Source organism: Sitodiplosis mosellana, unplaced genomic scaffold (genome assembly GCF_009176505.1).
Source record: "Sitodiplosis mosellana isolate CC-2019 unplaced genomic scaffold, AAFC_SMos_1.0 Smas_scaffold_5, whole genome shotgun sequence".
Classification (NCBI taxonomy): domain Eukaryota; kingdom Metazoa; phylum Arthropoda; class Insecta; order Diptera; family Cecidomyiidae; genus Sitodiplosis; species Sitodiplosis mosellana.
This window is the reverse complement of record NW_022595248.1, coordinates 3,895,116-3,911,854: the sequence shown is the minus strand read 5'-3', so window position 1 is coordinate 3,911,854 and position 16,739 is coordinate 3,895,116. Positions and strand designations below refer to the sequence as shown.

Genomic DNA, 16,739 nt, shown 5'->3' with positions numbered 1-16,739 from the left:
GTTCTGGCAAAAAATAATGAACATTCAAACCAAATCGGTTCCAAAGGTAACACAAAGCAATAAAATGTTCAAATGACTCGTCTCTGTCCGTGCAATAACGTTCGCCTAATCGAAGTGAACGAATTGTACAAGAGTCGTGATTCGATGAGCGCAGGGTTGTACTGTATGTATTCCGGAGTATGTATAGGAGTTAACGTGATACTTCAACTCAATATTCATATTTGAATACAAATTCGATGATTTCATACATTTAATATTGAAAAAACATTCTCAAATCAAATCATTCCAAAAATCATGTATGAATTCCAAAATAATTGACTGAAAATAGTTCAAAATCGAAAAAACATGAGTGCAAAAAGAAACAACCATACAAAAACATTGTGTTTGAGAATGACAGTTCGGAGCGTAAACAAATGTCAGTTGGTTACTGTCACAAAGTGGCAGTGAGAGAATGGAATGTAACAAAAGAGAGAGAGAGGCACCGAGAGCGAACGAGTGATAGTTGTGTGACGATGTGTGTTGGTGTTGCGTGTGTGTGTGCGTATGCGCTGCGCACTGGTTTTGTGTATTTGCGAATAATGAAAAAAATAAATAGAGCTTCAACAGTATCATTGGTTTAGCTGGTTTCAGTTTACGGATGGACGTCGTGACGTGTCTTTTCGTTTTTACTCGACAGCAGCAGCTCTGTGAATATTTTGATTGTTGTTTCATTTGTCTAAAAATCGACAGCAAAATTCAGTGAGATTTTTTTTTACCTTTGTCTTGTTTGAAATCCGAAAAGTGCACGATTCCAAATGATGATTGTCATATTGAAAACTGGTTGAATGACAAAACGAATTCGTATTGATAAAGACTGTATTGTTTGTTGATTCCCGAGGGAAACTAAAAGTACAAGACAATATTTGTGAGCGACACATCAAATCTATAGATATATATATAGTGAAAGAGAGTGATTGTAACATCGGATTAGATTCGTGTAGCATCAAAGTGATTTGATTGTCTGTGCGTGTAAAAGAGAACGAACAAACAAGAGTAGAGAGAAGTTGAAAATCCAATTTTTCTTTCTCGACACGAGAATTATATCTATTTTGGATGCAACACAGCAAATGGAATAATATGAAACTTCGTTTTGGATTATTATGAGAAATTTGTGCGTGTATGTGCAGAGCGCATTTGTTTGAAATAAAAAAAAGTATGACAAGTTTTTTCGCATTATCTATTTTATTCTAAAACTGCGTCTTTTTTGGATCTTATCGCTTTAGAAAATTGAACGAAATATGAAATAACACGAAAACTTCGTAAATAAAATCGAAAACAAAGATAACAATTAAAACACTCATCAGCTGAATAATCGCATGGAATCAAATCATCGAATTAAATTTTTCCACAAAAAAAAAAACTGTGACTAAACATGTTTTTAATGCACATTTGTGCGTTGAGCTGTCTTGTTGGTGTTGTTTTGTGCCTACCATTACTTAGTTTGATCTGATTTTGATATGTTTAACTTGATGGTTTCGTGCGATGATGGTGTAGTTCCACTTGTTAGTCATCGATATATGTATGAAGATATTTTTGCTTTTGTTGTTGTTGTTGCAAAGGCCATTTTGTCCGGTGGTTTCAAAGTTGCTGCTTCTGCTGCTGCTGCTGTTTTTATTATAGCAATTTCGCAATTTCATTTGAATAAAATATAGTTCGCAGCTGCTCGTCTCCATAGCTCTGCTGCCCATTTCGATATAACAATAACAAGAAGAAAAAAAAACAACAAAAAAAGATACACAATCGCAAACCATGAACTATTCCCACACATAAAGCAAAAATACATCCATACAATGGCATATAATTGGCGTTTTTCTTCTTCTCATTTTAATAAGCAAACAATATCTGACACACAAATAGAAAGTGTCAATGGATTAAAAGTGTGTGTATGAGATATTGAGCGAAAGAGAGGCTACCTGCTGAAAGCAGTACACTACCTGTGTTAAACGAGGTTACCTCCGAACAATGAAATGAGAGAGGAAAAAAAAGAAGCACAAGTCGTCTGTGGTCATTACTAATTGAAGAATGATTCATGATGGTATACGATCCACACCATCAAGAACTGCACACTGTGTAGTAGACTAATAAAGAACGGACTGAAACGAATCTCGTCAATGATTGAAAATAATGACAATTTGCATTCGAAATAGTCATCTTTTGATGGTATTTGCAGTTTTTCTGTCTCGCCTTTAATGTGAGACTATCTTTGGTAATGCTGGAACTATCTTTGGATACGTTTTCATTGATGGCCACTCTTTCCGTGACATAATATTTTCAATGGGAACAATTTTGTGGAAGCATGATGTGTGGCGGCGGTGTTTCGTGCACAAAAAGGCGTGTAAACTTGTTTCTTTTTTCTATCTATTCGTTGTTGTTGTTGATGTCTTGGCCTTTTCTATTCGGTACCCATTCATTGTTAATTGTTTTGCGATTTGGCTGCGTGTACGCTGTAATTATACCAGATCAAGGGCAACGCACGACTCTCTCACAAAATTCACTTTGAAGCCGAGCTGAGTTTCGAGTCGCGTTTAGGTTGAACGCACTGCACCAATTTATTTGTATTCAATCATGTAATTTTCGGAGCCGAAAATGATTTTCGATGCAACAAATCAACGAAGAAAAAACAAAAATACGGAAAGAAAATGGATTGTGCGAATGGTCTTAGACCTCAATACAAATCGCTGGAGCGACACCATTCAATGACAGACTCAGCAAATATTTGGGAAAATGTTTACCATCGCTATTGGAATGGTTGAATTTGTGTGTGTGTTTGTGCCAAAGTCTTGTTTTTCTTTGATCGATCGCGATCAACCTGATTCCAAGCGAAACTCTTCGGTGAAATGCTGTTATTTGAAAACAATAAAACTCCCAACAACAAACAGAACGGGGAACGAACGAAAAAACAAATGTATCGGATTCATAAAAAGTGTGAACTAATTTCGCATAAGTGTGTCTCTTGGCACATGAACGCTAACAATCTCATATCAGTCATACGATGAATTTTGGGTGCTCCGTTTTTTTCTCTTCGTTCATTCAATGCATTTTTTCCTTCATTCAACGCGTTTTTTTCTTCGTTCGGCGAATGTAAAATAAACATTTACTTCGAACGAAAATATGTGACTTGCAAAAAAAGAACAGCGAAAATTGTGTTTTACGAAAAATTGTTTACGATATCACTGTAGATTCTATGAGCCAGTGAATAATGTAATTAGATAGCAGGTCGACGTTATTGTTGGTGTGCGTATTCATAACCATGGCACATGCTATGTGATGCCAACACCCGATACGATAAACAATTATTGTCTCTTTCGTCAGTCGGCGTATAAATTGTATAGATGCGCAGTTTTTTTTTCTATATTAAATGCCAAGAGCAACTGAAATTATGATTACATTATTTTAACGGTGCTATCTCGTTCGGTTACGCCCGTTTTATACAGATTCACAATTATCAAAATAAGCGAGCGCACGAGAAAGAGCCTTGTGCGTTTGAACGATTTCTTTTTTCGTGATATAGTAAATTGGCCTGTTTATCACATTGAAATTCACAATTACACATTATAACATTCATTCAACTTTTGATCTTTTTCGATCTCCCTCTTTCTCTTTCTATCACGCTCAACCAGGAGCTGTAACAAGCAATGACTTTGACTGTATCGGAAAATAGCAGTAGCAATTCATCGATTCGTTTAATGGATAGCACATCGGGTTCAGTAGCGGCACCATTGGTTGATGCGTTGCCAACATCAGAACAAAGTCTTCTTGCTAAATTGGAAGCAGCGAACAAACTGATCGAAAGCGATGCCAAAAGTTTAAATTCACTACAGAGTTCGGCGCACAGCCGCAAAAGTTCCGACACAAGCCAAATTAGTTTAAATTCGGGTAAGACAAAATGGAAAGAATTGAAGTCGAAACCAAAGCCTTTGATGGCAGCTTTAGCTTCAACCTTATCTTCGAGCAAATCAATGGCTTTGGCTTCAAAAACCGACCGAAAATTCCAAAAATCAAATTATTAACATTGTGAATTTCATCCAATTCCACTCTTTTTATTTAAATTTCCAAGCAGGTATGTCAGTCGAAGAGGACATTTGCTCGATATGGGCAGGTATTGTGAATGATTGGGAGGCGGCAACAAAGCGCAAAACATCACCGTCGGTCAAAGAGTTAGTACGTCGAGGCATTCCACATTATTTCCGTGCAATCGTTTGGCAACTACTCTGCGGCGCATCTGATGCTGATAAGAAACAATATGCAGACTATATCAAAGCGACTTCCGCATGCGAAAAGGTCATTCGACGAGATATCGCACGTACATATCCAGAGCATGATTTCTTCAAAGAGAAAGATGGCTTGGGCCAGGAGGCATTGTTCAATGTCATGAAAGCCTATTCGCTACACGATCGCGAAGTAGGCTACTGCCAAGGATCTGGATTTATTGTCGGCTTGCTTTTAATGCAGGTTTGTGACACTGACATTGAAATAGAAATTGTTTTGTTTTTATTCGTTTATTACTCTTATCGGATTATGCCAGTTGTTTATACTTTTTATCCATGTAATCTCGTTTGTTTACAAATTCCATGCTGATGAAATCGTTCGTAGAATGTTGTCGTAGAATGTTTCATAATTTTTAATTGTGTCACGTTTTTCTGAAAAATCCTTTCAGATGCCCGAAGAGGAAGCGTTCGCTGTTTTAGTTCAGATTATGCAACAGCATCGTATGCGCGATATGTTCAAACCATCAATGGCTGAGCTCGGCGTTTGTATGTATCAACTGGAGAATTTAGTGCTGGAACAATTCCCCGATTTACACGTTCACTTCCAATCACAAACATTTCAAACGTCAATGTATGCTTCACGATGGTTTTTAACAATCTACACAACATCACTGAATCTCCAAATTAGCTGCCGTGTGATGGACATTTTCTTAAGCGAAGGAATGGAATTCATTTTTAAAATGGCACTGGCTATGCTCGCCATTGGCAAGGAATCACTTCTTTCATTGGATATGGAAGCTATGCTTAAGGTAAAATGGATAGACTGTCTATCGGATCAATTTTCATTTATTAGATAGGTTGTTTCTTACATCTCGTCGAATACTTTCAATGTTTACTTTACGTGCTATGACAAGCTATTTGATAAGTACAGAACAGCTATGCACTTGTTATGTCAAGCAGTATGAGAAGTAAAGCTGACATTTAACATGTTAAAAGCCAACGTTCATGCGGTCAAAGTTAAAAACTCATACTTACATCAATGACAAAACTAAAGTTCACCTGTTTTATGTTGAATTTCTTCCATTTGCAGTACTTCCAAAAGGATCTTCCCGAAATAGTTGAACGTGATCCGGAACAATTGTTCAATCTGGCTTTCTCCATGAAAATCAATACGAAGCAAATGAAAAAATGGGAAAAAGAATATGCAGCTGTTCGTAAGAAGGAGCAAGAGGAAATGGGCGAATTGAGAGTAAGATTTTGTTCTTTGAAAATTGGTTTGGATATGAGAAAAACATTGAAACTAGTTTAAAATATTGAAATTAGATCAATTTTTTAGTGTAATTTTTATTTAATCGAAAAAATCAATACAAATTAGTACGTATAATTAATAACAAACTGATGAAAATCTCATTTGCAGCGTCTTCGCAACGAAAATCGCTTGTTGAAAAAGCAAAATGAGCTACTCGAAGCAGAAAGTACTGAACTGGCACATCGACTAGTTCGAGGCCAAGTATCACGTGCCGAAGAAGAAGAAACTGCCTTCGCTATTGAGTCAGAGCTGTTGGCACTGCGAAAATCACACTTGGAACTATCACATCAATTAGAAACTGCCAACGAAGAAATACGTGGACTTAGTCTACGGTTACAAGAGAACGTAAGTGGCATGTTGTTTATTTGCCTATTCATTAATATTATTATATAAAAGAGTCTATCGCATCGATTGTTGTTGTCTACAAAACAAAAAAAAACGAGATTCTAATTAATGTAATTAAATATTTTTTGTTTAAATCTCTCTTTCGAACATGCAGCAACAAGATAGTTCAATAGAAACTGTAAGTCAACCTACACCGATTCAGTGCATTTTGCTTGTGTTACTTATTATGTTTGTGTGCTCGTTTCATTCTTTCTATTACGCTGTTGCGAATCATATATTCGCTACTTTATATTTGTGCTCTGTATTTGAATTGGGTTTGAAATCTTTAGTTTTGGATTTGCGTTGGATTTGAGCGCAAATCGTTGCATTGCATGGGTTTTTTTTTCTCTTTTCTTTTCAAATGACCAGCTTTCATTTTGGTCAAAGATTTTTCTTTTTTGCTGTTATGTCAATTCATTTCATTAACTCGATTGAATCGCCTTGAATGCTAACTCACTCATTAATCAACCATTTTATAGAATAACTCGCGCCAAAATTCCATTGACGAGCTGTGCTTGAAAGAAGAAGCGCTCAAAGAACGCGACGAAATGGTAAGTTGCTTGCTGGAAGAGCTAGTGAAAGTGAGACAAAGTGTGGCCGAAGGCGAAGACACCATCCGTAGCTTGCGAACGAAAATTGAAGAGCTCGAAGAAGATAAGAAGACATTGCGTGAAACAACACCCGATAATTCGGTGGCGCATCTACAGGATGAACTAATTGCCAGTAAATTGAGAGAGGCCGAAGCAAGTCTTTCGCTGAAAGACCTGAAGCAACGTGTTCAAGAGTTGAGTACACAATGGCAACGGCAATTGCAGGTAAACGCTTCAATTACTAACGGAATTTTCCTTTGTTCAATGGATGGATAATCGATTTCATGAATCATAATAATGGAAAAAATTAACAAAATTCTACTTGATTGGACTTTTTGCTTCAATTCAAACGAAATTCACTTCAATTTAATAATCATAAACCAAATTAAAATTGCTTTCATTAACCGAATGCGTATTTAATGCTAAAACTAACCAATTTTTCCATTCGAAAGGAACAAAAAAACGAAAATACCTCCGATTCAACGTCAAAGAAATTGATGTTCTGGGATAATTCCAAGTCGAACGAACTGCAAAAGGTCGAAGAGGAGCTGATGACGACACGGATACGTGAAATGGAAACATTGACCGAACTGAAGGAGCTACGCTTGAAAGTGATGGAACTGGAGACTCAAGTGCAGGTGTCCACCAATCAACTTCGTCGACAAGATGAAGAGAATAAAAAACTGCGCGAAGAGCTTGACTCATCACTGGCTCGCGAAAAGGAAATGGCTAACAAAGCTCGTGAACAGCAGCATAGGTTAGTTACTGGCAAGGGAATTTTCACCTATGAACGCGGTTGTGCAATGCATGACGCCGCTTACTCCAAAAGGCACCCCTGGAGTGCCGAAGACTCGGGAATAAAAAAGAATATGCTTAAATTAATGGAGCGTTAAACAGAGAGCGCTCCATTTAGACATAGGTCTTTTTTCGGATGATGGCCCAGGATTAAAGCAATCTTTTTTTCCACCTTCCCTTTCACAGATATTCCGATTTGGAGTCTCGCATGAAAGATGAATTAATGAATGTTAAGATTAAATTTACCGAACAAAGTCAAACGGTGGCCGAATTAAAGCAGGAAATATCACGGTTGGAGACAAAGGTATCACGAAATCGAAAACAAAGTTCATCTTGCTTTCGAACTTAGTCTAAATGAATCTCTTTCGTCTTCTAATTTCCATCATTTAGAATTCCGAGCTATTGGCCGAAGGTGAATTACGATCAAATATCGATGAATCTGATAAAGTTAGAGATTTGCAGGACAAAGTGGCCGATTTGAAAGCAGAGGTATATTCAAATGAAATGCCAAACTACTTTTACACGCTCTTTCACATCATCAAATGAAATACTAATGACTTTTTATGTGCTTTTCACATTCACACAAAAAAACACACACACACTCTTAACCGCTAACACAAGTTAAACAGAAAGAAAACAATCAAAGTAACACAATATTTGTAAATATCGACATCTAACAACAAAACACTGTCGCACTTTAATCACCATTTCTAATCTAACACAACAAAAATGTGTGTGAAACATGTTGAATCAAATGAAAAGCGAATAAAATTGATTTTGCATTTGGGACGTCAATCGATCGGTTTTAAGAAGAAGCGAAAAAAAAACAAATGTCAAAATTACAATTTTCATTTCTAATTATAGTTTGCAACACCGATAACGTCTCCGGACACTGAGCAATGGAAATGGATTGGCTAGATTTGTTTTTGATAAATTCCACTTGCACACCGGCTACAAATCGAACAAAAATTCGTTTGTTCAATCATTCAAAACCAATTTCATATCACAGTTTATGATCTCGAAAAGAAAACAAAACCGAAAAAGAAATCTCGTCGTTCATTTGTTTTATACTATCATTATCTCGCTGCGCGATACTACCATCAACCACTGTCTCGCTAACAGGTGTCTGCTCCCATTTCAAATTTTTCTTCCATATTTACAATTTCTGTTCATTTTTCGAATCGTCCCTCTTGCATGACTGTGACATTTTTTTCCCGTCTGATCGTTTATTTTGAAATCTTCTTTTTCTCATTGATTTCATTTTTTCTGGTTGAATTTTTTTTTCTTGATTCGCTTTTTTCGTTCCAAGTTGAAATTTTCAACCTTGGTCCAAACCAATAATAATAATTTATGGCCTACGATTCTTTTTATTTTGATGCTGATTCATATGGCATATGGCATTGGATCATATTATTATACATAGCAAATAAATGATTCATTTATCGATTGAATATGAACAAATGATAAATGATTCATTTATTATATCAATTCTTTTATCATTTCAGAAAAAAAAACTGGGTTTGGTTTTGAATTTTTCGTTTATTTTCGAAATTATTTTACTCTTTTCAAAGACAATCCGGCAACAAATTGCTCTTAATCGGCATTTTTCCATTTTTTTTTTTTGGCAATTTCATCAAAACTATTGCTTAAAACTCAAAAAATATTAATTTTTTTAATTTTTTCCTTTATTTTGGTTTTTTATTTGTAAAATAAAATGATGCAAAAATTGTTCTACTGAAGAAAATTTAAAATTTATTAATCAAATTACTGTGGCTGTATAGAAAAAGTCTCTTATTTTATGTAAACAAAATCCATTTTGTCCACGGTTTATTTATCGAAACAAGAATGACGTGTTTTTTATGATATTACGTGTTTGTAAACAATGAACTTTTTAATTTTAAGTGGCGTTGCTGTATTTATGTGCTTATGGGTGCTTTAGAATAATTATTATCATTTATGTTAAGTTATTATTTTGTGTGCCAATTTTCCACAAAATTTAAGTAGTTTTTCATTTGGTCATTTCACAAACTATCCATTCTTTTTCTGTCTAAAAATCACTAATCACCGGTATGTACGTGCCTCTTTTCATTTGCATTCATATTTCCGCTTCATTGCCTTTTAGAATTCATTTTTTAGTTGTGACTAATGCATTGATTGTTTGTGAAAATTCAATTGTGTGGTGATGATAATAATGATTGACGTAAATATTTTCTCTCTCTCTTCCTCCCATCAATTGCAATTTGTCCCGAATACAGCTGACGGCATACAGATCCCGTGGTGACTATAGTTTGAAAAAGCTAAAAAGTGATTCGATTCATTCCATCGAGTCAGATATCGATACGAGTGAAATGCGACTATGAACGTAGTGTAACACTGACAAAAACCACTGTGAAAATACTTAACGATAAACAAGTGAAATTCGATTGGGCAATATTTACATATGAAAGATTAAAACAACAACAAAAACAGCAACAAAATAATAACAATGTGCAACTTATGTATAACAATTTAGAATGGAACACTGTAGAGATAAGAGAAGAAGAAGAAAAAAATTGACAGAAATAACAACAACAAAAAAAGAGATATTTAATACGACATTGCGTTGGATGGATCCAATTTTATAAATGGAGTAAATTTTTTTATTGTGAAAAAAAAGAATAAATGTCGTAGACTTAAGGCGTAACCATTTTTTTTTCAAAATCTCGAAACATTCCGCTTTACGGCGGAAAAGACAAAAAAAAATCAATTGATTTATGGATTTATTTTGCAGTGAATATTTCTGTTTTTTTTGTGTTTTATATATATCGATTATTTATACACACAATAAGAGAAGAAAAAAAAGAAATTCTATTTAAGCATTGTTATTTGTTTCAGTTTTTGATCATTTTTAGAAGATTTATCAAGTAATTTTCAGCATAAACGATTTTCGATGAAATCGCACAAAACGACAACAGAACTTTTTTTTTAGGATGACATTAAATTATTGTCGTCCGCTTAGTGGCAATATTTTAATGCTAACGAGATTCAAACGGAAGATTTTTTTTTGTTCGCATTTTGGTTTTGAATGAATGTTTGAGAATTCACGAATTTATTGGCTCAATTATCGAATCAATGTGGATTTATTGAGTTTCAAATGTTCATTCAAATCAAAAGGCATTTTGATATTAGGCAGCTATAGCTATTGCATAAGATTTAAATAATAAAATAGAAAATTTAACATGACACCTCCGCATGTGCAGTGCAGTGACCTTAGGTCTAACTGAAAATAAAAAAAAATAAAAAAGATGAAACATAAATCAATTGTAGAATCTATAAATTAGCCCAGCAATTCGTTTTTTTTTGGAAGGAAAAAATTATTTCGAAATTACATCACATACAAAAACAATAATTTGATTATGCGAATTTTAAAGCAATGAATACCAGATATTCCCACATGAAACAAAAACTCAGTTCTTTCGGCAGTAAATGTACTTAAATTTAAGTTTTTATTATTTAAATATTATTTATTCCAGAAGAGAGTATTCAGTTTCCGTCTATATTTTTTTTATCTATTTAAACTTTATTCCATTTTTTTTCATAAACACTAACCATTAACCACGATTTCTTTTTGGAGAAAATACATCAAGTGAAAATAGACATGCAATTTTCAAACGAATTCATTTTCTTGTGTTTTCATTTTTCGTTGACATATTCTGGATTTTCACCGTTGAAAATTTCTTTTCTTCAAATTTCTAGTGGCAAAAAGAATATTTTTGTGGTTTATTTAAAAAAAAAAAGAAAAATAGAGAATTCGATGACATCAGGCGATGAAGATGCAAGTAGCGATGGAATAACACATTGAATGACTTTACCTACGATGAAATGAAGGCACTATCAACTCAATGTCACCCTCGTTATACTTGAAAATAAAGCCCTGAAATGGAAAATTCTGCAATTCAAAAATTGAGTTGAAGTGTCTACAACAAAAACCCAGCAACCATATTCCATTGTTCTAAAACGTTTTATTTAGTCAATGTAATATTCAGATATATTGTTACAAAACACAATAAATAAATGATCGACAATTAATTGCATATTGATATTCGATGATAGAATATCAAAACAACAATGTCTGTAGTGGACTTTGGTACATTTGAGCAGTTTGGAGCGAAAATGTAATACAGAAAAGTTGCGCGGAAAAATGTCGATGATAAATGAGTGGAAAAGGGATAGCTATATAGTATACTGTATAGTAAACTATAGTGAACTATATAGCTATCTCTTTTAATTTGATATTTTTCCGCGCAACTTTTCTGTATAACATTTTCGCTCCAAACTACCCATTTGATTAAACATGATAATATTGTTGTGATAATCTTGAAATTCAAATCATAAATTGTGTGAACACGTGCTTAATTGAGTCATAATACCATGATCAATTCCAAATAAAAACACGAAAAAATATTCGATTCTTCAAATTGTACAATTTGAAAGATCTGTGAATAATATGCGAGCGTTGATACACGAATGGTGTGAAAAATAGCACAACATTTGTCACTTTATTTTTAAAAAAAATGTGAACGCGAGCTGATCTTTATTTGTCGCTTTGCGGTGTGAGATTATTTTCGGTTGGTTGAAGTAGTTCTTTTACGGTTGCCTCAATCATTTCATGCAGAATTGTCTGCAAACCAGTCCAATCCCTGTCGAATAGAATGAAATTTAATAAAAAGAATGTAATTAAAAATGCACGATTTCATTCTGAAATTGACAAATATGGAAGCTCTTTCTTAGAAGAACGAAGATCGATAAAATCTTCTAAAGGTCTATACTTTGCTTCTGCTTTCTGAAACAGAAAAAAAACACTCACTTTTCCTTTGGATTAGCACACATTTCCGCGTAATATTTGATCTTTGGTTCGGTGCCGCTTGTTCTCAACGTGATGACAGCACCGTTTTCGAAAGTAAATGTCACCATTTGACTGCTTTTACTCGAAGGCAACAGTGATTTTCCATCACTCTGACACGTATCGATTCCCGTTGTCAAGTCTCGCACCGTCGATATTGGATATTTTCCACTGTGTACATGAGATGGATACTGAAAACCAAGTATAGAGCGTTATATTTGTAGCTATTTCTTCCTCTTCGAAACAATAATTGAATTTTTCTGTCCATTTTGTCTATTCTTCATGCTTGTATTCTATTTATAGTTGTGAGCCACTTACCGAGTTAGGTGTATGTTGAAAGTTTCGAATGCGTTCAAATATTTTGGTGATGATCTCGGGTTCATAGCACAAAAAGTAAGAGTTACTAGTATAATGGAAACCGTAACGCTCGTAAAGTTCATTCAATTTGGCGCAGAGTGTTTGATTTTTTGTTTTGAGAAAGGCCGACAAACTGGCCAAATGACATGCAGCACTCACGCCATCCTTGTCAAGTACGGTCGGTGCAAACATGAATCCGATGGCTTCTTCGAATGCGAACAAAATCGTCTTTCCCTCATTGATCAGCTCGAATGATTTGTTGCCCATCCACTTGAAACCAGTCAATGTTTCGATGAAATTGAAGCCCTCGGCTTTGGCCATTGTACGCAATATCTTTGAGCTAACAGTGCTTGCCAACATGTAGCAATCCTTCAGATCATTTCTCGGTGATTGCATTTTGTAGCACTCCAATGCCCACCAACCAAGCAAAGCACCGATTTCATTTCCAGTGAACACTCGCCATTGTTGCTCGCTGTAATTTTTAATGGGAAAATTGATTTAAAAAAAATTGTTTGATGAAACATTTTTGAGATATCTAACCTTTCATTGAACTCAGCGCAGGCCATTCGATCGGCATCTGGATCGTTGGCCAAAATAATTGAGCACTTTTCATCGTTTGCAAGTTTAAACGATAGCGTTAAACTGGATTTTCCCTCCTCTGGATTTGGGAATTTAACGGTTGGAAACTCCGGATCGGCATCACGTTGCTCAACAACGGGAATAAGTGGCTTGAGATTCGCTACTTTCAATGCGTTCTCAACAAATTTGTAGCCAACGCCATGCATTGCCGAATAAACGAATCGAATATCACTCTTTGCATTGACCTCGGTCAAGATGTCACTGGGTATGTTTGCCAGTAGTTTTTCGTAATACAAAGTGAACATTTCGCGATAAGGATCGTTGAGAAGCGGTGAATTCAAACTGCTCAAATCCCATGACGACGACAGTGGTCTAGTGGGAGAGAAGAAAAACGATTATCGTTTAAATGTAGCAATTAAATGGCAATTTCTGATAAAAACACCTACTCATAATACTCACTCTAAATTGTCGAGAATGTATGCTTGAATGTTTTTATCATGTGGCGAGATAATTTGAGCACCATTGTTCCAGTACACTTTGTAGCCGTTATCTTCTTTCGGATTATGTGATGCAGTGACCATAACGCCGGCCAGTAAATTCATATGCGATATTGCGAACGGAATGAATGGCGTTGCCACCATTTCACCGTACAAATGTACTGGAATGCCCTCATTAAGAAATACACTAGCTGATAACTCGGCAAAACTGCGGATGCGATAAGAAACGATTAGTGATATTTGGTATGACCTTGGAGTGGGACAAAAAATGTGTGAAATATTCAATGGTTTTTTGCCATAATAAAATGTGCTATGCAGTCACCGTTTGCTGTTGTATCGTCCATCAAAGCCAAATACCACACCGTTTGCCTGTTGATCAGGAGATGGGAAACACTTTTTGATGTATTTGGCCAATCCTTGAGCCGTTTGAATCACCACTAAATCATTCATCGCATTGTAGCCCGCTTGCATCACACCACGAAGTCCAGCCGTTCCGAATGACAAACGGTTTAACATCAACTTACTTAGTTTCGCATAGTTTCCATGACGATCCAATGACTCGATTTCACCACGAGTTTTTTCATTCTGAATGAGAAGATTGACATGAGGATTAAAATGTGAATGATGTTGAAATTGAAAAAAAAAATTAATTGAAATTTCGGAATGAAAAAACTAAAATGAGAAAGAGAGGAAATCGTTTCAATTTGGTTTTAATTCAAAAATGCTACTCAAACTTCAATTTGATCCAAATCCCACACATTTTCGAGTCAAAAATCCCAAACTCTTCCAACTTTAAATCTACACGAAAATTGTTCACCACTTACACGATCCCATTTGAGCCATTCGTCGATTTTGGCGCGCAATTTGTCGCTGCATTCTTCCGAATTGTTGTTCAAAGCCATTTTCCGCAAAGTTTAACTGAAACAAATGAAACAGAAAAAACCACAAATGACTTAAAATCGACTGTAAGTGAAACTGTGCCTCGTAAAACTTTAACTTGCGTCGAATGTTCTATCGTAACTGAGGCAAGAATTCATTAAAGTAAACTCGATTTTTATCGCCAATCGGTTAATAATAATAAAAAAAAACAAACTTGATTATTGTGGTTATCGGTGGCACGACAACAAATGACTTCGTGTCGTCTTAATCAATTGCGTTTTGACCTATGATGCGTTTGACTTCACCCATTTACTACTATGTTGCTATTTTTATAAATAGTTGAATCGTGTACAGAAAAAGCTATTTCTTGTGTTACAATGGAATCGAATGTGAAACAAAGCTGGTTTTGTGTTTGGTGACACAGCACTTACAATTTCGATGCGAGTGGATTGTATCGAGAACGTGTCATGGAGACGACATGTGATGTGTTTATGTATCTGGCTATAAATATTAAAAACATCGAAAGGTTCATGACATTTGAGAGCAATTTATCAGCTGTGTGTGTAGCACATAGCACGCACAACGTACGTAAGAATGACACGTCTCCGAACATCGTTATCAAAACTCGGTTCTCTGCAAAGTGTGGGTCGCTCTGGCTCAAAATCAAAGGCGTTTGAATTTTAATCACGTCTCCATTGGAGAGATTTAAGTAATGGTATTTTTAGCCGAAACAATATTTATAGCCAACATGGCACGCGTATCCATAGATTGAAATCTAGCAATAATTCGGCTGTTTGACTTTAATGGTTGTGTGTTCTGGCAAGGGCGCACAATGCATACTATTATTCCGCTGAAGACGCACGCTGCCGTTCCACCGAATTGAATTTATGTTTGATTTGGCATTTTTACGCGTTCACATCAAACTATGCAACGATAAAGACCGAAAACAACAGAAAAATCAACAACAACACATTGCAAATGAGCACTTATCAATTTCCAATCATTATCGTTTGTGTTTATTCACTTCGTTCTCGATTGACGTTATTTCGATCGGTTGCCTTATTACACCACCATTTAAGGTCAACGCGATAACGTATAAAAAACCGAATTAGAATTTTCGTAATTAACATTTCCAATGAAAACCATCGCGCTTCATTAATTTCGTTGTGTTTTTGGCCATGTTGTGGAAATATCAGCGGTGGTGGCGTCGTCGTCGTCGTCGTCATAATATTTCCGGTCGATATTTCTTATAATGGCATTAAATTCGATTCAGAAGATGTATTTCATTTAATAAGAACCACACACACACACACACAAACTCATTTTGATCTCATCACAAAATCTGATTTTCTCTTAGCTGTTTGCTATTTTCTGTCACCAGGCAAAAAGACAACCAGCCAATGGTTATATGGTGGTTGTAATTTAATGCGTAATAAAATTCGAAATGGTACGCAGCAAAATGTATATCTGACTTGTGCCCATCACCAAAAAAACATGGTTTCTACCATCGGAATTCCACGGTCATTTGTCGAGAGAACAAACAAAAACTCATCCAGCAGCCAGCGTACAAATGAATGGGCAAGTAATTAAAAAATCCAATAACCATAAATAATAAATGGTATATCGTAATGGAAAATTAGTTGTGCGAGGCTCGGTTCGAGGCCAAAATGCAAATATACGTCACGAAAACACACAATTTTCTTTATCATGATTGTGTGGTATTTTCAAATTGTGTCAACTGTTTTATCCTCGCCTTGTTCACTGTGTTATCAAACTCGGGAAGTGTTTATACAACTAACATAAAACGCCTAACATTAATTTGTGTGAATTATTTGGAATTGAAATTGGTTAAACATCGTACGTCGATAAATCAACACTGACTAGTCGGCTGAGACTGTGTTTCACATACAGAGAGGCCCGAGTGGGAAAACCGTATACACAATGTTCCGGCACGAAGAACAGCAGCAGCAAAAAAAAGCACAATATTAAAATGTACATCAAAACAAAACAAACCAAACGAATGAAGGGAAAAAATAACAAAGAAAATGTATGACGCATGCGCTGTGCTCGCTTGCCGAATGAATCACTGAATTGGAAGAACGACGACGAAAATTTTTCGTCTGGAGCGAGAGAGAGCTTTTCACAGAGATTATTAAAAGCGTTGTGGTTCGTCGAGTGTGTGTTAACACAGTCATTCGCACACTGGTACGGTGGTTGAGC

At 35.5% G+C, this 16,739-nt stretch overlaps 2 protein-coding genes across 24 annotated transcripts in view; one reads left to right on the top strand and one right to left on the bottom strand.

Moving 5' to 3' along the window:
* The first annotated feature begins 447 nt into the window (after positions 1–447).
* On the top strand, positions 448–10,980 carry LOC129567029 (ecotropic viral integration site 5 ortholog). Of its 15 annotated transcripts, none has more exons than XM_055443489.1 (12): positions 466–1,192; positions 3,660–3,915; positions 4,100–4,491; positions 4,697–5,056; positions 5,338–5,496; positions 5,665–5,901; positions 6,056–6,079; positions 6,420–6,755; positions 6,983–7,287; positions 7,512–7,629; positions 7,716–7,814; positions 9,581–10,980. In XM_055443489.1, exons 2-12 carry the CDS (start codon positions 3,675–3,677, stop codon positions 9,683–9,685), a joined length of 2,376 nt encoding a protein of 791 aa, XP_055299464.1. In that variant the 5' UTR covers positions 466–1,192; positions 3,660–3,674; the 3' UTR covers positions 9,686–10,980. The 15 variants fall into 15 exon arrangements, 13 of the variants coding, with proteins under 13 accessions (XP_055299469.1, XP_055299464.1, XP_055299472.1 ...); XM_055443488.1 differs by having other exon boundaries at positions 494–1,192; positions 4,097–4,491; XR_008687809.1 differs by lacking the exon at positions 6,056–6,079 and adding an exon at positions 8,190–8,447 and having other exon boundaries at positions 530–1,192; positions 4,097–4,491.
* Positions 10,981–11,306: 326 nt separating this feature from the next.
* LOC129567030 (phosphopentomutase) overlaps positions 11,307–16,739 on the bottom strand; it is a 30,806-nt gene continuing 25,373 nt past the window's right edge. For 3 of the 9 annotated variants that reach the window (XM_055443508.1, XM_055443503.1, XM_055443502.1), the window contains exons 2-8: positions 14,465–14,558; positions 13,963–14,225; positions 13,603–13,848; positions 13,105–13,515; positions 12,526–13,036; positions 12,172–12,398; positions 11,307–12,004 (exon numbers count right to left, since the gene is read on the bottom strand). In XM_055443508.1, coding sequence (XP_055299483.1) covers positions 11,899–12,004; positions 12,172–12,398; positions 12,526–13,036; positions 13,105–13,515; positions 13,603–13,848; positions 13,963–14,225; positions 14,465–14,542 — 1,842 coding nt within the window. In that variant the 5' untranslated portion in view covers positions 14,543–14,558 and the 3' untranslated portion in view covers positions 11,307–11,898. Of the gene's footprint in view, positions 12,005–12,171; positions 12,399–12,525; positions 13,037–13,104; positions 13,516–13,602; positions 13,849–13,962; positions 14,226–14,464; positions 14,560–14,733; positions 16,719–16,739 lie in introns of those variants that run through there. The other 6 variants (XM_055443505.1, XM_055443504.1, XM_055443506.1 and 3 more) reach the window with 6 other exon arrangements.

Coding starts and splice junctions, on each gene's coding strand:
- LOC129567029 (XM_055443488.1), top strand. CDS start 3,675: ATGACTTTGACTGTATCGGAAAATAGCAGTAGCAATTCATCGATTCGT. Junction 5,057..5,337: donor ATATGGAAGCTATGCTTAAG/GTAAAATGGATA, acceptor TTCCATTTGCAG/TACTTCCAAAAGGATCTTCC. Junction 5,902..6,055: donor GTCTACGGTTACAAGAGAAC/GTAAGTGGCATG, acceptor TCGAACATGCAG/CAACAAGATAGTTCAATAGA.